The 24,461-nt window shown below is 43.8% G+C and overlaps 1 protein-coding gene across 3 annotated transcripts in view; it reads left to right on the plus strand.

Moving 5' to 3' along the window:
- Positions 1–24,461, plus strand: part of LOC121857334 (zinc finger protein 2-like) — a 55,515-nt gene that overhangs the window by 16,479 nt on the left and 14,575 nt on the right. For all 3 annotated transcript variants that reach the window (XM_042353342.1, XM_042353343.1, XM_042353344.1), the window contains exon 2: positions 8,017–11,227. In XM_042353342.1, the coding sequence (XP_042209276.1) occupies positions 8,072–11,227 (3,156 nt within the window). In that variant the 5' untranslated portion in view covers positions 8,017–8,071. The remainder of the gene's footprint in view (positions 1–8,016; positions 11,228–24,461) is intronic.

Here is a 24,461-nt window from a genome sequence, read left to right on the forward strand (position 1 = left end):
AGATTGAGAGAGCGGAAGGTTGAGAAGAGACATATGGAGAGGGAGGGGTGACGTCACACTAGGAGACAAATAGGGGAGGGAGGGAGGGAAGGGTAATAAGGAGATAATTAAAAAGAGTGTAGACTGAGGGAGGGAGGAAAGAAGGGAGGGAAGTGAAAGCGTGTGGAGGGGTGGAGGAAGTATAGACACAAGGTCACCTGAGCGTTAATGACACGCTATACGATAATTACCCTGGGACCTGTCGTTATAATTATTATGGCCGTGCCCCAACCAGCCTCCCTACCCTCTGACCCCAACCAGCCTCCCTACCCTCTGACCCCAACCACCCTCCCTGCCCATGCCCACGTCTCCTTCCACACCCATGGGCACCCACTTCAACATTCCTCCTTTATTTTCACCTCAAAAAACAAAACAAAAACAATTACGAAAAAAAAATCGAATAAAAAAAATACTTCTAACATTTTTGGTATATTTTCTAACCTCAGCTAATGCCCTTCCTAATCTATCTATCGCCCTATCTAACCTTTCCTGATTGGCTACTCATAATTAATTACCATTGACCTAATAATTATCACACATCTTAAGACTCTCTCTCCTAAGACTCGCCTTATGCCTAATATCCTTACTTAACCTTCTCTAATTAGTTCATGGATTGTAAACAAGGTGCTTGGGGGGTCTTTACATACTATCATTAAACAATTCCAGTGGGGTGTTATCACCTAACCTAACCTAACCTAACCTAATCACACGTATTGAGACGCCACTGCTAATGTAAACATCGATGTGTTTTTATTCACATACACACCAATGTAAGTTAAACCCAATAAAACATGTCACTGGGTTTGTTTGGTGCCTCCCTCTCTCCCTCCTTCAGTCCTTCCATTCCTTCTCCCCTCCCTCCTTCCCTCCATTCAATTCCCCCTTTCCTCCCTCCTCCGCCTCTCCGTCCATCGCTCCCTCCCTCCCTTCCTCCATTTCCCTTCCTTTAGTCCTTCCATTCTTCCTTCCTCTCCCATCTCTACGTCCCTCCCTCCCTCCATACTTCAATCCCTCCTTTCCACCTCCTCCCCCCGCCTCTCCCTCCCTCCTTCACTAGCAGGAGGGAGGGAGGGAGAGAGAGCGGCGCCGTAAGAAACTCTACGTGAGTAACACACCCCAGATCCCGGCCATTTTAAAGCGCTGGGGCTAATAACATTTGTGTTGGCATGACAACAGGATAGCTACCCCGCAAAGAGGCCGGGCTAGGGGGGGGGGGAGAAGAGGTGCGGCACGATGATTCTCACTATTTCTCCCATGATGGTGAGTGAGGTAAAGGGGGGGGAGGGGGTGATGCTCCTCAAGTTTATTTACACGTGGGAGGGGGGAACACGTAAGGGGATGTTAGTCGTGGTGTTGTGGTGGTTAATGGTCGTGGTGGAGTCGTATTGAAGGGGTGATTTTTTGTTCATTATTTGAGGAGGGGAAAGAGACAGAGACAGAGAGAGAGAGAGGGAGAAAAGAGAGAGGGGGGGAGGAGGAAGAGGGGTGAGGTCTTTCCCGCGGGTTGGGGGAAACGCGTCCTCGCCATTATTCACCCCTCCTCATATCTCTTCCTCGCATCAACTCTTAAGATTCTAATACGAATCCTTGGCCAGTGTGAGGTGACCGCCATAAATGATTACTAACCCAAATCCTTATCTAATCGTTACCATAAAATGATATCAGCCCCCCCCCCTTTTCATTTTTTTTACCTGTTATTAATTATGCCCCAGGTGATAATTGGGAGAAAGAGAGAGAGAGAGAGAGAGAACGTGGTGATAAGCCGCAGAGGAAGTCAAGAGTGAAGGGATTCGTACACGTGCAGGGTTGCCTACGGCTTCTCTCGGAGGGGGTACACACACACACACACACACACACACACACACACACGTCGTCAATATTCACGCGAAATATACATTAAACACATTTATATTTGCCTTTTAATATATTTCGTCTTAATTACTCCTATAATAAACTACAGCTTCAACCGATACAGCTGTACGGAGGAAGGGAGTGTGAGTGTGTTTTAGAGTGAGTGGAAGTGTGTTTTAGTGAGTGTGTGTGTTTTAGAGTGTGTGGAAGTGTGTTTTAGTGAGTGTGTGTGTTTTTAGAGTGAGTGTGCGTGTAATAAAGTAAGTGTGAATGTGCTTTAGAGTGAGTGTGTTGTGGACGTTTTTTGAGGTCGTAGTATCGAGGGAGGGAGAGGGAAGAGGTTGGTTGGTTGACTGGGTGAGTGAGGGGTAAGGCGACAGGTTATGGAAAATGGTTTTAGCGCTGATAACGTCACTTGAAGGGGAGTGGCATTGACTCTCTCTCTCTCTCTCTCTCTCTCTCTCTCTCTCTCTCTCAGCATCACTGTCCACTAAAACCATCTTCCTTACCTTATTCGCGAGAGACGGAGAAAGAAAAAAAGAGAGAGTGAGTCATTTTCCACTGTTTTCTGGTGATGAAGATAAATATTTGACGCTTTTTTCTGTTTTTTATTTTTAGAATTTTTTTTTGTCCGCCATTTGGATGTTACGTCGTAGGGGATTAGGATGGGGGAGTCAGGGGGATTAGGATGTGTACCTTAGGGATTAGGGATGATAGTGTAGAGGGCGTTGGGTGTACTGCTGGTGGCTGGGATTGAAGATTGGTAGGGAGTTCACAGAGGGATTGGAAGGGAGTGTACAAGATTGGTAATAAGTAAACAGGGATTAGCACTCGGTAATTAATTGTTTACTTAATTTGTTTGTTTGTTTGTTTATCTTGATTTAATAAGAAGTGTTGGTTTGTATTCGTTTGTGGTTGGTCACTTTCTTATGGATATATTGACATATTTGGGGAAATTTTATCGCTGAGGAAATAATTATGTTGAATTGGTGACCTGTCTCTGTTTGTTTCTGTTTGTTTGTTTGTTTTTGTCAATTGTTGTCTTGTCGTCTCCTTAAGCTAAGAGAATGGTTGATTATTTATTGTTATTTATCATCATCATCATCATCATCATCATCATCATCATCATCATTATTATTATTATTATTATTATTATTATTATTCGGTACCGTGTAGATATCAGTTATGTCTTCTTCGTCTTCGTCTTCCTCTTCTTCTGTTTTTGTTACACATTTCATTGTTTACATTGTCCTGTCTCTGTTATCATTCACGTGACATAAACAGATATTCCAGGTGACAGAAATCTAAAATACTCAAGAGCGATATTCTCTTGATAAATATTCCCCCCCTAAGAAAATATTCATAATTTTTTGCTTGTGTAAATGTGGTTCTATTACCTTAATGAACTTAATTGGTGTTTTTTGTATAGTTAAACTTAAATAAAAAAATATTAAATAATTGTCAGCAGAGTCCTAACGTAACCTCTTGTGACCTGACCTGACCTGACATAAAGGAATGGAATCTAGGTTTTTAAATAGGACCCAGTTTTAATGGACTCCAACTTAAAGGGTTAGGTTGGGATTTATTTTACATAGAATCTGAAAAAATGAATCTTTTTCAAGTAGTAATCGCCGCTAACCTACCGCTAACACCGTGATAACACCAACTAACCTGCCGCTAACACTTGATAACATCGTCTAACCTACCGCTAACACCAGCTAACACCCGCTAACACCAGCTAACACCCGCTAACACCTTTTAACACCACCTTCACCTCCCCAACACTACCCTACTATAGTTCTTAACGTTCGCTCTCTCCTCATACCCAAACTGCGCGTCTTACTTACACATTTTACTGGATGTATCAGGTGTTGCGGTCTCTCTCTCTCTCTCTCTCTCTCTCTCTCATTTATTTATATCTGTCTCTCTCATCTGTCGATTGCCATTTATCGATCGTCTGTTTTGTGCTGCATCGTCCGTCTATCTACAGTATCTATATCTATCTATCTATCTATCTATCTACCTATCTATCTATCTATCTATCTATCTATCTATCTATCGCCTTGCATCATACAATAACGTAATATTTATCCCATGCAAGACTTGGCGGGGAACATATTGTTATTTACATTATTTGTTTGTTTTATTATCTCACATCCTATCTCACTATCCTATCTCTCTCTCACTATCCTATCTCCCTCTCTCTCACTCCTATCTCTCTATCTCTCACCCTCTCTCACTCCTATCTCTCTATCTCTCACTCCCTGTCACTCACCCCGCACACTGTACTATACTATGTGTTTTAACTCATTATTGTTTATATTCTCGGATTAATGTTTGTAGGTGTTTTATTTGTGTGTTTGTGGGGGGGGGGGTGTGTTAAGCTAGAGAGTAACACGGATATGATGGATGTGGTAGCGGTGTTTATATCCGGGTACGTGAGAGGTGAGGAGGCCAATCGATGATATTCCTTGATACTCTGATGTAATTTACGCCATACTTAATGATATTAATACTGAGTCAAATATATAAGTTAATTATAATATACGCGAGTTTAATATAATATCCATATATATTTTTGGATATAATTGTATGTAAATTAGACCTTTATTTAAAACCAATTACTGGGACTTACCTGTAAACAAAATCCCTCATTACCGGATTTGTGACCAGGTGGAAAACAGGTAATTAAAAAAAATCTAATAAAAATAAAGTCGTGTTCAGTTACCGACAGTTACTCAATATCGACAACCGGCGTTAATTAACAGTTAATTATATTATTGAGAGGAAGGACTGGTCTGAAACCTGACTGTCAGTAATCGTACACCGACTGCTAATGACAGTAACCGAACACCTTTGACTGGGAATGATGACTGGGACCACAGCGGACACCTTAGCGCTTCTCCTCCTCCTCCCGCTCCTCCTCCCGCTCCTCCTCCCGCTCCTGTTTCTGAAGGAGTTATATGTATGTCTCTCTCTCTCTCTCTCTCTCTCTCTCTCTCTCTCTCTCTCTCTCTCTCTCTAATCCTAAGTCGTTTCCCGCTATAGCTCAGGGTGGCCCGGAATCAAGATCGAATCGTTTGGTCTTCTTCTTCTTCTTCTCCCTTCATTCGTTATCATTCTCTCTAATCTGTTTTTCAAGAGATTTTTCATCATTCGTAAACTCTCCCGTCATTCTCTCTCATTTAATGGACTCTTTCGCTCTCATTCGCTCTCATTAAACGGACTTGTCATTCTCTCTCATTTAATGGACTCTTTCGCTCTCATTTAACGGACTGTCTGTCTTTCAACATTCGTTCTCACAGACTCTTTTAACCGGACCTGTTTCTGTATATATTCTTCGGTGTTCACATCACATCCAGGTAATCAGAGACAACTTTACCTGGCGACGCACCTGGTTCCGTCAACACTTTACCTGACAGGTGGTCACAGTAGACTGAGGTAACCTAACCTAACTTGACCTTACTTCACAATAGACCTGTACCCCACCTCCCACAATCCCTTTAAAATACAACCAGATCCTTTAAATCACAATTATTACCCTAAAACTATCAATCCCTTAAATCAACCGGTCTTCTAAAAACGACCGATCTCCTAAAACCTAAAACTACTACCTTAAAACAACCGGGCAATCCCTTAAAACGCAACCATTTACCGAACCTAAGCTAACCTAACCTTATCCTTAAATTACAAACTCTACTTTAAAAATAATCGCTTACCTAAAATATAAATTTATTTCCTTAAAGAGTCGACTGTAAATCACGCTTCCTCCTCCTCCTCCTCCTCCTCCTCCTCCTCCTCCTCCCATACCTTCCTTGCTCTGTATCTCATTAACCTGCAACATTTACCTCCAAAAATGTAAACAGAAGGTAAAAGAGTCAGCTGTAACCCCCAACCCACCCTCACTCTCCCCCCCCCTTCCTTACCCACCCTAGGCACCCTTATCACCGTCCCCAACCCACCCCAACCCACCCCACCCCCTTACCTGCCATATATTCGGGCGTGGTCCTATGACTTAGCCCACCTCTCTCCCTTTCCCTCTCCCTTCCCTTCCCACTCTCCTCCCTCTCCACCACGTTCTCTATCCCTTCGTTTTACCCTCTTCCTCCCTCCTTTTCATTCGCTTTCTCGATTTTCTTTCTATTTTGTCATAATTTCCCGTCATAGTTTTGCGGCTACTACTACTACTACTACTACATTAACTCTTACCACTATAACTATTCAAACGCTATAACATCAATTAATATAACAATGACGACTACTACCACATCATCAATGAATTCAACTCTTACCTACAACCACAACTACTACCACAACCAACCCCTATCAACCCCCCCCCATGTGGTGGTAGTTAGGATGGTTGATTTATGGTGGTAGTGCGGTGCGTAACCATGAAAACTGTCCAACTGCGGTGATCTTTTGTGAGGGTAGCCGTGGGCGCTCCTGTAGGCCGCCCACCCCGCCCACCCTTCCTCCCTACCCTACCCTACCCTACCTGTCACCCGCCTACAGGTAGATAGGCCCACCAGGGAGGTCACGGTGCTCGGGTTTTACAAGGAGGTATCGAGCTACTGTTGTTAAAAGGAGGAGGAGGAGGAGGAAGAAGGGAAGAAAGTAGGAGGGAAAAAAAGGGTAGGAAACAAGAGATTTACAGTCACTTAGCCTTAAATTTATACTTTATTAGGACCCGTACATAAGTTGCGGGAACCATATACAAATCAAACCTCTTTTTTTCTCTTGTCTGTCTGTCTGTGTTTATTATCTTGTCTTACCGTCAATGGTAAACTGTTAATTAGGATGTAGTTAACTTTGAGATAGTTTACATTGACCTTTGACTGCCTCTACTAACTTACTGATAGTGTTTTCTCTCGTGAGGGTGTTTTCTTTCCTGTGATCCCTCTTTTTATTGGCACACCAGGGGAGGAGGGGGAGGAAGAATAAGATTAATACATTATATCTTTTATTCTCTTTATATCTCTCTCTTCCTCCTCCTTCTTCGTTCTTCCTCACTCTCTCTCTTCCTCCTCCTTCTTCGTTCTTCCTCACTCTCCCTCTTCCTTTATATCTCTCACCTTCCCCTCGTTCTTTCTCCCCCTCCCTCACCAAACCGGACCAGGTTGGTGGGAGGGTGGGTGGTATCAGCGGCGGGAATCGGTGGCTGGGTCTTGGCAGGAGCGAGCAAGAACCACACACCTGCTTCACTGTGGGGTTGTGTCCGCAATCTGATAGTCCTGTTCCACCGCCCTCACTCCCTCCCTCCTGCCCGCCCACCCCACCCACCCACCTCTTCTCAATTCCCCCCAACTCCCCGACTACCTCTTCCATCCGCCTATTGCCCTCCCTCCCTCCCTCCCTCCCTCCTTCCTTTCTTTCTTTCCTTCCTACCTTCCCCGTTTGTCTCTCTCTTCACCCCCCCCACCCCCCTTGTTTGTTTCTTATTCATTGTTATGAGCACGAGTGTTTGTAGTGGCTCGTGTGTGGGTGGTTTGTTGTATGTGTGTGGTGTTGGGGGAGGGGTGTGATGAGGGTGTGGGTGGGATGGGTGGTAGTGGGTGGGATGGGTGGTAGTGGGTGTATCTGGGTGGTAAGGGAAGGAGATTTTAAAGGTTGTGTGTTTGGATATTACTCTTTTATGGACGTGATATTTTTCCGTTTACATTTGTGTTATTTATCTGCGCACCTGTACACGTGTTGTATTAAAACAATTACGGTGTAAAATTCTTCACGTTAGTGTCTGGTGTAATACTTGGTGAGGTGACGGCTGCGACTGGTAATATTTATGTGTAGTAGAGGAGAGGACTCGCAACTCTTGATGAATAGATAAAGTTTATTTGACTGTACTAACACCATTGTCTCACACACACACGACCATGTTATTACAAGTGTAGCATAATAGAAAGATTGGTTTGTAATTTTCAGTACTGTAGTAGAAAGTAAGATTGTATTTGATTTGTTTAGGATAGTTTAGCACTGTGATAATTAACTTTAGTGATCCAAATTTTTAAAACTTAAAGATTGTTAATATTGTGTTGGTCATTATAGGGATACTGTACTGTGTTAACCAGTAATTACTAAGTTAAGTTGTGGTCAAAGCTTGGAGCTAACATGTGGTTGTCCCCCTGACAGATGGTGCGTGGAGGTTGAGGGCTGTGACTAGTGGAGGCGCCGTGTCCGTGCCGCCATGCCCGGAGAGGAGCAGGGAGAACCGCCTCTGAAGGGATGCCCCCCGGCCCCCCCACACCCTCCCGCTAACCCTCTCGACACCCCCAGCCACCCCCAGGAACACCAACAAGCCCCCCCGGAAATGAGTCCCGAGGACGCTCCCTCTACCTCCCCCTTGGCGGGCGAGGAGGGCCCCGGGCCCCTCCCTCAACAGGGACCTAATGCCACCTCCTCGTCGTCGTCGGCGCCGTCAGCGTCGCCGCCTGCGACGTTCAACTTGACGTGCATGACTTGCCACACGCACTTCACGTCGGCGGAGCAGTACACGCGGCACCATTGCGTGGCCTCGTCCGCCGCCCAGGACGCCATTAACGAGTCGTCCAGTGACGTGGAGAAGTTCGACGGCAAGATCGTGTACAACCCCGACGGGTCGGCCTACATCATTGACTCTGAGATGAGCGACGACGAGGGTGTGGCGGGCCTGGAGCTACCGCGGCACGAGGGGTCCATAGTGGACTCCCCGAGAAACCCGCTCTCCTCCACCGCCGCCCCCACCATCCCCACTATCGCCAACGCCATATACGTCACCAAGAACCCCGCCTTCTATACCGCCCTATACGGTCAAACCTTCACCTCGCTAATCCAGGAAAACAAAGTTCCTGAAGTTCCCATTGTTCACAACTACAGGGTCTTTACCGTTGGTGATAAAGACAGTGAAAATGAATGTAAAGACAGTGATAGCAAAAATGATAGTTCCAGTGAGAAAACAAAACTTCCATTATTAGACTACTCGCAAGTTCCAATTAAACCTATATTGATGTGTTTTGTATGTAAGTTGTCTTTTGGATATGTTAGATCTTTTATTGCCCATGCGATGGGCGACCATAGTGTAGTGCTCATGGATGAGGAGAGAGACCTTTTGGCGGCCAAGAACGCCTCGGCCATCATCCAGTGCGCGGGTCGGGAGAAGGAGCCGCGAGTGTCGTTCCTAGAGCCAGTGACGCCCCCAGGTGCCGGCAGCAGCAGCAGTAGTAACAATAACTGCAGCAGCAGCACCCAGCACGGGGGCGCGCTGGCCACCCTGCTGCCCTCCGGGGCCCCCAGCGGCACCTCCCCCAGCCCGCAGCCGTCACCTGTAAAGGCTGCGCACAACAACGATGCCCACCACGACCTCACCGATGACGAACGAACCAATGCAGTCAAACGTGAAATGCCTGACTTTTACGAACTTGTCCGTCAGCAGCAGCAGCAGCAACTGCAGCAGCACCAACAACAGCAGCAGCAGCATCACCACCACCAACAAAATCATCATCAGCACCAACAGCGGTCTGATCCCTTCGCTGCCCCTCAACACCCAGCCGCTGCACGGACTCCAGACCTGAGCCGCAAGTCGCCTATCTCGGCCCTTGGTGCCAATGGACGCGCCTCTGTGTCGCCCGTAACGTCGATGTCGCCCACGAGCTTCTCGCCGCTGCAGTCCCCCGTGACGCAGCTGACGGGCACCGTCATCGGCGCGTGCCCAGAGCACATGAACGGGCGACCTCAGGGCGTCACCTGCGACAAGTGCGATCTCATCCTACAACAGTCGCGCCAGCTGGGCGGACAAATGGCATTCATGCACTCTCGCAACTCCTGCAAGACCCTCAAGTGTCCCAAGTGCAACTGGCACTACAAGTACCAGGAGACACTGGAGATCCACATGAAGGAGAAGCACCCGGAGAACGAGTCCACCTGCATCTATTGCCTCACCAACCAGGCGCACCCGCGTCTTGCCCGAGGGGAGACCTACACCTGCGGCTACAAACCTTACCGCTGCGAGGTGTGTAACTACTCCACCACCACAAAAGGCAACCTTTCAATCCACATGCAGAGCGACAAACATCTAAACAACATGCAAGAGTTGCAGAACGGTGGTATGCCCACCATGGACGGCACTCTAGGCTCACAGTCGCTAACATCACAGCAGCAGAGTCCATCCGGCAGTATTTACTCGGCGCCCAAGACGCCCACGCCGTCGACCACTCCGGCACCCACGCAGCAGCAACAGAAGCCCAAGCCTGTGTGGCGCTGTGACGTCTGCAACTATGAGACCAATGTTGCACGTAACTTGCGTATCCACATGACCAGCGAGAAGCACACACACAACATGATGGTGCTGCAGCAGAACGTGAAGCACATGCAGCAGCTAAGTGCTCTACAGGGAGGCGGAGGCGGTGGGAGCCAGATGGATGCTATGGCTCTCCTGCAGTACGCCGGTAACCCTGCTGCCGCCGCCGCCATGATGGCTAGCTTGGGAGTAGGAGAGAAACCACACCTTCCGGAGGCAGCTCTTGCTGACCTCGCCTACAATCAGGCGCTGCTGATCCAGATGATGTCGGGTGGCCAAATGCCTCCTAGCCACATGGGTCACGGCGGCCATATGGGTCACGGGGGTCATGGTGGCCCCCCGGGTCACGCCAGCGAACATCCTGGCCCACACTTTGACTTGGGCCTCAACCCCGAGTCACTGGAGCCTCCGCCGGAGCCCGTGCCACCCAACCCGCGGCACGCCTTCACCTGCTGTGTGTGCTCCGTCTTCTCCACCGACTCACTAGAGCAGCTCACCCTCCACCTGCAGCTAGACCGCTCAAAGATCAACGAGAACGAGGTCTTACTGGTGGTCGCGGGGAATTACATCTGTAAGTTGTGTTCGTACAAGACCAACCTCAAAGCTAACTTCCAGCTGCACTGTAAGACTGACAAACATCTGCAGAAGTTGCAGCACGTCAACCACATCCTGGAGGGCGGCCCGCGGAACGAGTGGAAGCTCAAGTACCTGTCTAACACCAACCCGATGCACGTGCGGTGTAACCTGTGTGAGTATTACACCAACAGCGTCCACAAGCTGCAGCTGCACGCCGCCCACCAGAGGCACGAGGTACTCAACGTCCTCTTCCGCCACCTGTGTGTCGCGGAGCAGACCATGATGGAGGAGCGCCGCATGTACACCTGCACCCTCTGTAGCTTCACCACGCGCGCCAAGCTACAGATGCTCCACCACATCCGCTCTATGCGCCACCTGCAGATGGAGCAACTCCACCAGATCCAGCGACACGCTGAGGGCGGCACCCAACAGGACATCGGCGACATCTTCAAGGTGGAAGAATCCGAAGAAGAAGGACGCCACACTCCGCCTGCCAAGTCCACGATTTCTCTCTTTTGTAATTCCCGGAAGGTGTTGTAGACAACCCTCACAGTTAATAGTTATCGTCACTTGTCCTCTCTCACTGTGAAGTAAAATCCTCTTTTGTGATTGTTTTAGTCAGTTGTTAGACGATGATAGTATTAGTAGTTAATGTTAAGATGGCAAGCATTTATATCAGGTTATTAAATGCTGTATTTGTTCTTTACTATTTATTTTTTTAAGTCATTAAGTGTTCGGGTTAATACTATTTTTAGAGTTTTTATCACTCACTGTCACAGAAAATTTCATAATTAAATCTAAATTAATTACGAAAACCCCAAATTCTTGAAGCACACATTGCAGTATATATAATTCCCTGTAGTAAATTATACAGCAATGTGTAGTCTCATTCCTTGGCGATAAAAAATTGCAGTTGTCATGTAGGAGTAGTAAGGTCGCGAGCGCGTGCAGGGCGTCATGCGTCTTGCGCAAGCACTTGCATGTTCCTCGGCCATCTTACAAGAACGCATGACCCACGCTCCTCAACCCCGCTAGAGCGCACACAAGCACGCCCCTCAAGGTCGCCTAAGCGTGACACGAGCGACCATTCATTCCACTTGACTCTCAGCGGAGGATTTCATCACCTGTGTCGCTCCTGAAGGTTTCTAGAGACGTGAGAGAGCTGGCGAGGGTGTAGTGGCCCTCCGCGTGCTAGCCAGGGTACAGGCGGCGGGTAGCGTGTGACAAGTGTGCTAGTCAACGCACTTTAATTATTTTAGGAGAGGCAGGCGATGAGAGAGCCAGTACCATGCTTTATTTATGGTACCTGGAGAACCCCCACCACCCCACCCACAACACCAACACCCATCGCGGTACACAAGGCTCTGAAGGTGTTTGTTGTGGTGTCTGTGATGTTTTGTGTGCATGCCAGTGTGCGCGAGTGTGTGTGTGTGTGCATTAATTAATCGGTTCTCTGTGACTGGATTGGTAAACATGTGGAAAGGAAGGTTATTGTGTGTGTGTGTGTGTGTGTGCGCGCGCGCGTGTGTCACTGTACTCAGGTATTTCCATATATGACGAATTATTATTTTTGGGTCTATTCTTCTCCAACCAATCATTCGGGTTCCTTCCTCCACAATTTTCGTTCTTCTCTCTTCTATTTCCCCTCTATTATCTTCTCTTTATGTCTCTCAATCTTCCTATCCACCTCTTCTTCCCGCGATCATCCTCCTTGTCCACTTTTTATTCCGTTCTTCCTCCATTTGCCCTTCTTCCTCTCCTCACTCTCACTTCCTTCCTTCGTCTACCATCTCCGGTTTTCTTAATTTATTCTTCTCTAGTTTTCTTTTTATCCATCATACTACTACTACGCTTCTTCTTACTCTTTCTTCCCCTCCTCCTCCTCTCCTTCCCCTCCTCCTCTTCGTCCCCTCCTCCTCCTCTTCCTTCCCCTCCTGTCTGGAACACGTCTCACACTAACCACGTGATCTTGTTTTTATATCCCACGGTAAAGGAAGTGCGACTGTCCTATACTGACTCCCTTACGTGTGTGTGTGTGTGTGTGTGTGTGTGTGTGTGTGTGTGTGTGTGTGTGTGTGTGTGTGCGCGAAGAGCCACACCCGCCGTCAGCAATTTATATTGCTCTTGGGATGAATGAAAGAACAATAAAGTTTTAAAACCATAAAACTCGCGGTTCAAGGTCACAAGGTCAGCTCGGGTCACACTGGTGGTATTGTTATTGAACTTTCACCACTGTAGTCTGTTATTGGGTAAGTCTAAGTCTCTCTCTCTCTCTCTCTCTCCAAGTCAGTTCGGTAAGTCGTGATGGCTGCCATTGTTGTCGCTCCCTACCGAAATCAAATGAAAACCTTCGCTCACTGTGTGTATGAGGCCAGCGCCGTAAGCATGAAAATCGTGACTTACCGGGATTCCAGAAAGTAAACAGAATTTCCCAGAATGTATCGTCCTCTGCGCTATACCCAACCCTCTTATTTACCTCTACAAAAGGTTATATTTTCACTAATTATCGTAACTTTTCACCGATTTTGAATTGTTTAAATGTGGTTTAGTTTAGTGATTATAAATTTCAACGGGATTCTGGATTTCTTTTTTCTTCCGCATCTTTCCACTTTTTTCTCTTATGGTTGAGTAATTCGTCATTTTTGAAGCGAAGGAAAAGATAAATGAACTGGAGGAGGTGTCTGTGCGTCACTCGGGTCTAGGAACACCTCAGAGTGGGAACACCGCCAAGCTGTTCATGAATAAATGTTGAGGCTCAGTTAAATGTTACTGGAATTAGTAATATAGACAAAGGTATTAAGCGGCGGAGGTAGGAACACGTACACAACATGTTTACAGTACAGCGCTGATAGATAGAGGATTAACGACACACACACACACACACACACGTACACACATACACACGCACACACCCACGTCACCATCACATCTGTTAGTCGTTATAATAATAGTCATCTATTTATCAACTGTTAAATTAAATACAGTGAAGCAACAATAACATCAACAACAGAACCAGAACAAATAATCACCACCACCACAACTACTACCACACACGTTCCACCACAGCACCGCTATCAACACCTACACCAACACACTACCACACCACCACTACCACACACCACCATCACCACACCACCACCACACCACTAACCACACCACCACCACACCACTAACCACACACCACCACACCACAACCAACACACTACCACACCACCACTACCACACCATTAACCACACCACTAACCACACCACCATGACCGTCAGTATGTCTGGGTTATTGTCATGTCAGCTCCTTGATAACCAACCACACTAGACTGCCTGACCTCACCTCTGTCACTTAACTCCTCACCTCTCCCCCCTCACCTCCCTCACCTCCTCCCCTCACCTCCCCCCCACCTCCCCTCCCCTCACCTCTCCCCACACACACACATCGACCACCTCCGTATATCGACTGTTGTCCCCCAAATAAATTTCCGTATATATTGACCAGCCGCCAGCTATACACTGACCTCCATATATATTGACCGCTGTACCGTGTATATATTGACCGCTATACCGTATATATATTGACCGCTATACCGTATATATATTGACCGCTATACCGTATATCTCGAGGTATTAGTTTATTAATTAGTTATATATTAAGCTTAGTGCAGATAATTAGCAAGATGTAATTATACTAAAACGTTCTTGTAAGATGAGAGGAACATAATTACTACTAATTAATTACTTTACCTGTACAATACCTGTGACTGATAAAACAAATTTTGTCCCTAATAATTCTTAAAAACTTTTTGATAAATTTTAATAATTTCCCAAGTTTTTATTTTCGTGTTTGCTATTTTTAGATGACTATTATTAATGTTTGTAATTAATTGTTTTTTGTTATTTTGTCTTAGTAGTTTAGAGGTGATTATTATAATTAGATAGTAATTAGTAATTAATCTTAACCATAAAATAATCATGTATTTTTTCTTCTATAATTATGTATATATAATTATTCCTGTATTCATGTATTATTCATGTATATTTAACTAATAATTATTGATGCTTATGATGATTATGATGACGATTTTTATGTATAATCCATTATTTTGTCTATGTCATTAATACAGTGTATGGTTTGTATATATTGATTTATTATATATGTATATCTTTTATTTATACATGTTATATACTTATACATAATATTATTTAGATTATACTCACATGTTCAATTATTCTCTGTGTTTATAAATTATCAATATTTAATTATCTCTTGATTATTAATTATTTCTTATCTCCCAATTTTTACTATGAGGCAAATTATCTTTTTCTTACCATTAATTGCATTATTTCCTCTTATTTTATTTATTTGTTCTATGTGTATATTATTGTCTTTATTATGTTTTATCCCATTATCTATATTTTTTACATATTATTATTTTTGTCTCTCTCTTTGTTTACCATTTATTCCATTTCTCCATTTATGTATTTTATTGTATAGTTTATTTTGTTGTATTTTATTGTATTCTGTGTATATTTTATTTTCTGTAGTGTTGTGTTTAATTATTTTATTGTTAATGTTTTTGTTATTGTTTTAGTTATTGTTAAGTTTCTTGTGATAATTTAATTTTATGTTTAATTATTGTATATTTTCTGTCTCTTCTTCTTTATCTTCTTATTCGTCTTCTTTCATGTTTTAGTAATTATTTTATTCGTCTAATTGATGATAAGGAAAACAAGTGATAATATTGATGATAATTATAATAATCGTAGTAAAAATAACGATAATTTTGATAATAATAATGATAATCGTAATAATAATAATAATAATAATAATAATAATAATAATAATAATAATAATAATAATAATGTAATTTCCTGTTGAATTTATCTTCTGGGTTAATTAAGGGATATTGCGAAAATAGACAGACAGACAGACAGATAAATTAGACAGATAAATATATAAAAAAAAAATCCAGATGGACTTTTAGGTAAATATTGTTTCTGGTAATTCGTCATCATTATGTTTGTGATGTCATCTATATTCATCTGACGTCATCAATTGATTCTGTGACGTCATCGATCAATAAATCCGGCGATACAACAAAAACTTAATTTTTTTGTTTATTGCGCTTGAAAGTTTTTTTTTTTTTGTTCTTTATTGAAGAAAACTTTACGAGGTGTTAAAAGAAGTCGTTATTTAGTTACGTCTTTATGTCTTATTTAGCGAGTGACGATCAGGTGTTTTGCTGTTGTAATTAATAAAAGATGGGATTGATTAAGACCCTAATAATGCAAGGGGTAGTAATTAATGCACAGAGAGAGAGAGAGAGAGAAAAAAGTCGGTTGTTCGGTTCGTTAGTAGTCGGTACAAGTGGTCGGGTTGGTTAGAGAGAGTATCGGAAGTCATTGTCGGCGGCAGTAGGGTTGATTGTTCGTTTGGTAATTCGGAAGTGATGTAAAGTCGGAAGTCGGTCCTTTAATCGGCCTCTGATTGGATGAATGGTAAGCATCCGACGACAGACAGCTTTGAGTGTAATGGTTTAGTGGGTAGGGCTCGTTAGTCGGGAGGTAATTTAAGTCGGTAACGAGTCGGCAGGTAATGCAAATCGGTAACAAGTCGGCAGGTAATGTAAGTAGGTAACGAGTCGGCAACGAGTCGGCAGGTAATACAAGTCGGTAACAAGTCGGCAAATAATAAAAGTCGGTAACAAGTCGTCAAATAGCGCGAGTCATTATTTAGTCGGTAGAGAGCGCAAGTTCAGCTAGTTGGTCGGTAGATGGCGGGAGTTACTAGCTAATAGTTGGCGACATACCAGACTCGAGCAGTCAGTTAACCCATTGGTCGGGGAGGAGGGGCGGTCGGTCGGTCGGATGGTTTCGGGTCATTTAGTAGACTATCAAACAATAGGTAAGTACTGTATGTATGTATGTATGTGTGTACTGTATGTATGTATGTATGTATGTATGTATGTATGTATGTATGGAAAGAGTTGGTGTGTCGGAGGGTGATGGCCAGGTGACTTGAAAATTGTCCTCCTCCTCCTCCTCCCTCCTCCTCCTGCTCTTCCTCCTCCTCCTGCTCTTCCTCCTCCTCCTCCTCCTCCTCCTCCTCCCTCCTCCCTCCAGGTCACAAACAAATATAAAATACATTACAGAAATATTGTAGTGAGATTAAATTACATTACCACAGTGTTATATTACAATTAATTTACAATACATGACAATTGAAATATGTTATTAAAATACATACGAGTGAAATAGATCTTTTTAATTAATTGATCTACATAATTAAATATATACTATTGAAATACTATTAGTTAATTTGTGGTGTGTGTGATAATTGCTATGCATCATATTATACGTGTTAGTAAAAGTATGATATTGATTTATTGATTAGTATTAACTATTACTAATCCTCATTCGTTTATTGTTAAGAAACTTTCATAATGATTCGTAAAAAAATATTAATTTTCTTTTAATAAAATGCAATTTTTTTTTGTTTCATATTAAATGTCTAGTAAATAATTGACTCTTATATTGCGATATCAGTTATATATATAATTTCCTATAGTGATATAAAGGAAGTTATTATTATATAGACAATCGTAATAATAACAGTAATTATAACAACATGCTCCGTCATTAGTTACGTCATTAGTTCCGTCATTAGTTCCGTCATTAGTTACGTCATTACTTGAGCCATAATAACAGATATGTGGCGTCTCCTGTCGGTAACTTCCTATTCTACTTACTGTCCACTAGTGAATATTAATTATTAAGAAACAATTTGTAGTTAACAGGGCCGCTAATGGTCGTTAAGGCTAATGGCAGCGTGATGCACTAAACAAATTATGGCAGGCGTGTTAACAACTATATATATATATTTTTTTTAATATACACACACAGAAATTCCTCCTCTGATGTATACAGTCTCGGGTGTATAATTATCAAATTGTCAATACATGAACTAATCACAGTAGCTACCTGGCCTGTAGTACAATCACAGGTAACCCCTCATAATTACCTTCCTCACCTTCCCTCACCCCCCTATGAAACCCCTCAAATCCTTCCACTGTGTTATATAATTAGAAAATCCGTAAAAAAAGAAGGATTAATTTTCCCCCTTCCTTCCCCCTTCTTTCTCTCCCTATATACCCTTTTCCCTCCTCCTCCTCCTCTCCCTTACCTCTCTCACACACCCCTTTCTCTCCTTACCTCACCCCATATCTCGCACCCCTCCTTACATCTCTCCCCCCTGTACTCCTCCACCCCCTACTCATCCTTTCTTAACTCCCACCCTACACTTCTTCCATCCCCTTCCCCTCACCTCTCCCCCTTCCCTGACTGTCGTGTTGGTCTTGGAGACGCTGATAAAATGTCACACGATAATTGCTCCAGCCTTTTATTTTCGTGTACTTAAAGGTCGAGGTAATTAACTTCACCCAGAGTTTAGACCGCATGGGAGACTTACGATTATGTTGATTATCAAGGCTGTGTGTGTGGTGTTTGTTTGTTTGTGTTCAAGGTTTCGGACACGGAGACAATCAGAGAAACGTGGACGGCGGAATGCCAGGTCCAGGTGTAGTAATTCTTGTAGATTATCTCATGTCTTTGTTCTTTGTAGAGAGAGAGAGAGAGAGAGAGAGAGAGAGAGAGAGATCACATTGTTTTACGGGAATACGAAAAAAATCCCCAAAAATATTAAAAAATATATATAATAAAAGTATAGACGACAAAAAATATCCACAAAAAGTATAGACGACACAATAAAGTAAACAAAAGAAGGAGCCGAATAAGACAAAACAGCGATGTGCGATTCCTTACATATAACTGTGACTTCCTCTTAATTATTTTGTACTCGTTTGTTCTTTACGTAAATTCTGTAAATATGTTTTTTTTACACACTAGCTGGATCATTGTTTACTACTCGTTTATAAATATATTCAGTAGCTTCTCGTGGTGGTTGAGTGTCGGTGAACCAAGTAAGGCTTTGATTGTTTCGTTAACTAGCTGCGCCTTGTGGTTTGAACACTGAATTAGGGGCATGAGAAAGGTGTCGGATTCTATGTGCTTACCGCCTCCATTGATCGGCAATTGTTCGCGGCGGTGTATTGTATCGCCTGAGGTTCTCGCCCTTATAACCCAACTACGTAAGAGTGATGTAGTTAATGAATCAAAACTACCATGAAGCGAAGCAATTTGGGAGGCGGTAAGCAGTAATCATGGCAAAAGGTAATTAGCCAGAGGCATTGATCAAAAGGAAATAGACTGGCTTTTGTTTCTTTAGACAGGGCGAAATTAGGCAGCGAGGAGGTGACGGAAGCGTCTATTGGCATTGTTTGTGGTTGTTCCGTCATCTATAGTATAAATGCCTGGGTCCCTTGAGCGTCATATCGGTCGGTGTAGAAACAGGATTGAATTAAGTTGATAATTCACTATTATAAATGTATGGACATCCTCGTGTTAATAATAAAATAATAACATTTTGTTGTTTTTAATAATGAAGTTTTAAATACGTGACATCTTCATCATACAATATCAAGTCGTGTGTGGGGCTCTTCCTCCTCCTGTGGTCTGGGTATAGGATTCCACTTATAAAGAGTTCGATCCGTTTACTGCCATTGTGAAGGGTGTTGTTATTCGCTGCCTCCTCCTCCTCCTCCGTCTTCCTAAACAGGTTTGTGTCTTCCTTTCCCTTAATAGATTTCTCAGAGCTGTGATTTGGCAGTCCCGGGCGTTCATTTTAAACTAACCTAAGAGGATGATTACTCTGACGACCTGAGGTGTGTGTGTGTGTGTGTGTGTGTAGTAATAAAGGTGTTAAGCAGCTGTGTTGGGTGTGTATGACGAGGTGTAGGGGTGAGGGGGGGAAGGAGAGGTGGGGGGAGGAGGAGATGGGGGAGAGGAGGAGGGGGGATGAGAGGGAATCCGATGTTATATAGAGAGGAAGATTGAAGGGAATGGAGGGGAAGACGGAGAGGGAAGGGAAAGGGGGGTAGGACGAAAAGGAGAGGAGAAAGGGAAGAGGAGGGGGGAGACCGAGGAAGAGAAGGAGGGGGACGAGGTGGAAGGATGAATAGGACGAGAACAGGAAGGAAGTGGAAGAGGTATAAATGAAGGAAATAGATTAAGAATTAACCTACGATTGCTTCCTCCCCACCCTCCACCTCCTCCCTCCCCCCACCCCCTCCACCTCCTCTTCCCCCCACCCCCTCCACCTCCCACACCCCCCTTCACCTCCTCCCTCCCCACCCTCCACCTCTTCCTCCACCTCCTCCCCTGAATAAAAAGATACACCTACATAATTCACTGCACGTTCAAACCACTCCACACACACACACACACACACACACACACACACACACACACACACGTGAACATTAAATTGTAAAACAAATAAATAAAAATTAAAACTCCCCTCCATATCCAACTTAACTAAAACTTCCACGCTCATAGACCAAAAGAATTAATGGTTCTGAATGATGATTTAATACCACAGTTTGGATTAGGTTAGGTTAGATTAATATTCACCTGGTTGTGTTTTAGGTGAAGTTAATATTCACCTGATTGTATTGAAGGTTAGGTTAGGTTCAGTTTAAGTTTGGTTAGATTAATATACACCTTGTTGTTGTTGATGGGTTAAACTTGTCTATCATGCCCGGAGATAATTGGTCAAGTTACTTTACTCACCACATTTTTAAAAATTACATATGCAAGTGGTTGGTATTTAGTGAGTGGTGATTCACGAATAATTGATGATTGTAATTTGTCGTCTTTGTTGGTTTAGGGAATTTGTGTTGTCAGAGGAGGTGCTTATGACCATTCTTCACCTTTCCCACCCCTCCCCTCCAAGTCTCTATTGTTGTTGTTGTTTAGTGTTGTAGGAAGGGATGTGTGGAGGCTGAGGGGTGGGGTGGGGAGAGGGGTGTGGGTGGGTGTGTGTAGGAAGGGTTGGTGTACAGTATGTGTTGGGAGGTGTGTGGTGTAAGTTTGAGGTGTGTATGTACAATATGTGTAGGGGATGTATGTATGTATGTATGTATGTATGTATGTATGTATGTATGTATACCAACACCTCACACACACACACATCCAATACTCCCCCATACCCTTACACCCTCTCACTTATACCTCACCCCCATACCATTACACCCCTTAGCCACACCTCCACCACATCCCTCACTCGCCTAAGAAATCATCGGGTTCTTCTTAAAGTTTTCAGGGAGATGAATACAACAACAAACTATTAAATGTCACGCTTAAGGGGGGGGAGGGGGAGGGGAGGTGGTAAATGTGATTATATGTTATCCAGAGAAAGCTATCGTCTGGTTAAGGTTGATAACTGTTGTAAAAAAAAAAAGATATCCAAAACAAACTCGTGTATTGTTGAGAAGAAAAAATTATTGGATACTTTTAGGTTAATGTTAGATTGTTGTTATTCAGATTTACAACAACAAGCAACGTTTACAACCTATAAACCAACAACATTAATACAACTCCTCCCAACTAACTACCGGATATTGGTATGTGTCGAGGGAATATTGACCGCATCAGTACACTGAATCACGATTACTTTAACGCCTAGTAAAGTGACCTCTAGATCAGGGTTATATTATGTTAAATGTTTACCTTGGTCTTGTGTTGTAAGGTCACATCATTACAAGACATGGGGGATTTATTTGAGCACCTTGTTGTGTCGTAAGCTCACACTATTGAAGCTTATTTAAAGAACTGAACATTAAATATAGTGTGTGTCTTAAGCTCACAGCACTATAAAGCGCTTGCGATATAAGAAGCTTGAGTGTCGTAATCTTAAGACACCATTGTAGTCATCTCAGGTTAATTACAAGAGTATAGGTTGAACTTACATCACAGGTGTGGGATGTGAGGGTGGGGGTCTAGATGCCATAAAGGATTCATCGTGACCAATAGGAGGAATATCTTCTTCGTCTTCGTCATCTTCCTCGGGGTAATCACAGCGCCGTAGGAGTCAGCTGACGAGGTGTACAGTGTGTGTGTGTGTCATTCTAGGCTTGGGTCGAGATGTTTCTCCCTCCTTCCCATTACACACACTTATAATGCCCTCATGTTGTTTTATACCTCCTCATTTTACCCTACAGTCATGCTATGTTAGATTTTACCTTTAATATACTCCCTACCCCTTATGTTCTCAAATACGCCCTAATATTCCCTAATACTTCCTTATAATCCCTAATACAATACTTGAATCATGCCAATGGGAGAGAGATGGAAGGGAGGCAAATTATACCAGCATGATAGTAGGAGGAGCTTAAAGTGAGCCCCATCATCCCCCCCATTCCTCATAGTTGTGTGGAGGTGTGGCTGCGGGTAGTCCCCAGTCTGATCTCATTACCATTCATTAGGTGAGATTACTGGGGCTGCCCGTCTCTCGCTCCTGTGACTGTGGTGTTCCTTCTGTTGCTGTTACTGCTACTGTTGTGGTTGTTGATGCTGTTATTAATCCCCGTTGGTCTTGATGTTAATAGTGTTTGATTCTGTTTTACTGGGTTTTTTTTTACTTTTGCTGCTGTTCTTTTGTGTTTTTTATTGTTCCTGGTGTTCTTTCTCCCCTCCTTCTATTCTTCTTCGTGTTTGATGTTCTTCTTTCTTTTCTTCTTCCTATTTGCTGTTCCTCCTGCTGATCTCATTCCTCCTCCTCCTCTTCCTGCTTACTATTCCTCCTAGTTATGTCGTTCCTCCTCCTCTTCCTGCTTACTATTCCTCCTAGTTATGTCGTTCCTCCTCCTTCTCTTCCTGCTTACTATTCCTCCTAGTTATGTCGTTCCTCCTCCTCTTCCTGCTTACTATTCCTCCTAGTTATGTCGTTCCTCCTCCTCCTCTTCCTGCTTACTATTCCTCCTAGTTATGTCGTTCCTCCTCCTGCTTCTGTTGTGAATATTTATACGGCTCCTCTTACCGCTTTTATTACTGCTGTTATTTCACCTTTTTTTATTATCGGTCATTTTCTTGGGTAATTGTTATTGTTTTCTTTCTACTTCGTTTCTTTTGTTGTATATTACCGCTGTTGTTGTTACTGATACTACAACTATCACCACTACCACAATATTTACGATTACCACAATTACTTTTACTACCATAACCAGTAATATTACCCTCAACTACTACTACTACTACTACTATTATTATTACCATATCAACAACAACACTATTAACCATCACCACAAATCACTACCACCACTATTAACCACAATCAACCACAACCAACAACTACTGGTGCTGGTAGAAGGCGTGATAGTGCTCCCGAGTCCGGATATCCTTTCATTAACCGGACTAGATACCCGAAGCCACTTGTAGTTATACCTCCTCTAAGCATTTCTTTTTGGGGGAGGGGGTTATTGGGTTCGCAGAGTGGGGGTTGTGGGTTCGCAGAATTGGGGGGTTGTGGGTTCGCAGGGTGCAGAGTTGTGGATTCGCAGGGTGGGGGGTTAATGGAGTTCACCAGGGTGGGGGGGGTTAATGAGTTCATAGGGGTGGGTTGTAGATTCTTAAGTTGAAAAAATTTATAGAGGAAGGTAGAGTAATATGTTATGACCTTTGCTAATGATGATACAGGTGTGTTAATTATTCTTGGTTATACCTGGTTGTGGGGTTCAAAAAATTTATAGAGGAAGGTAGAGTAATATGTTATGACCTTTGCTAATGATGATACAGGTGTGTTAATTATTCTTGGTTATACCTGGTTGTGGGGTTCATTACAGGTGGACAGGACTCTTGAGTGTTGTTGTGGTTGTTGGGTTGTATTTTGGTGTACTTTACTCGATAGGTTTAAAGTACTGTGCTAGAGTATTTTTTTATGTTGTACACACACACACACACACGCGCGTGCGCGCGCGCGCTACAACCCTAACACACACTCGTATCTCTCCCCTCCAAGACCTTCCCCCTCTCCTCCTCCCCCTCCACTCCCACTCCTGCCCCACTCCACTAAACAAATCTGCCCCAGGACCACCTCCACCCTGCCCTGCCACCACCAGCATCCTCCTACTCCTCCTCCTGACAACTCCTTATCTCCACCAGCCAGAGAGAAGCTTCAGCCACTAATTTAGACTCTGGGGCCAAGTCCTTCCAGCGATTAAACCCACCAAGGACATATCACTTAATATCCTCATGATTACAATTGCCCAAATCGTCCGTGGTGGCGCCTGGTTGGTCCGCTCCACGCGCGGCGGGTCCTTTCCCCCCTCTCTCTCTCTCTCTCTCTCTCTCTCTCGTTCGTTCGTTCGTTTCGTTTCTTCTACCATGTTTCAATTCCTCTCGGTAGATGTGTTTGTGTTTTTTGGATTTGGTGTGTGTGTGTGTGTGTGTGTGTGTGTGTGTGTGTGTGTGTGTGTGTGTGTGTAGGGATGGAGTGCGACGCTGTAATTCTTACTTGGGGTTATGGCTTCTGTAGCTTATTTCAGCTTGTGGAACACGTCTTTGTGGTTTCGTGTCATTATCGTTTTGTTTTTGCCGCTGGTGTGTGTGTGATTCTAATGGGAAGCTGCGTTGTATAAGGGAGTTTAAGTCTTGTTATTTAAATGGGTATGACCTACATTATCTAAGGGGTTGCAATTACGTTATTTAAGGGGTTACCATCCATCTACTTTGCCTAAAGAGGTTGCCATCTACGTTGTTTATAAGGGGGAGCCGGAGGAGGAGGTATGGCAACGTTACCCTCGACCGTAGTTATAACTCCTGCTGCCTATTCCACCTCCTT

The sequence above is a fragment of the Homarus americanus genome, unplaced genomic scaffold, assembly GCF_018991925.1.
Source record: "Homarus americanus isolate GMGI-L3 unplaced genomic scaffold, GMGI_Hamer_2.0 scaffold30231, whole genome shotgun sequence".
Classification (NCBI taxonomy): Eukaryota; Metazoa; Arthropoda; class Malacostraca; order Decapoda; family Nephropidae; genus Homarus; species Homarus americanus.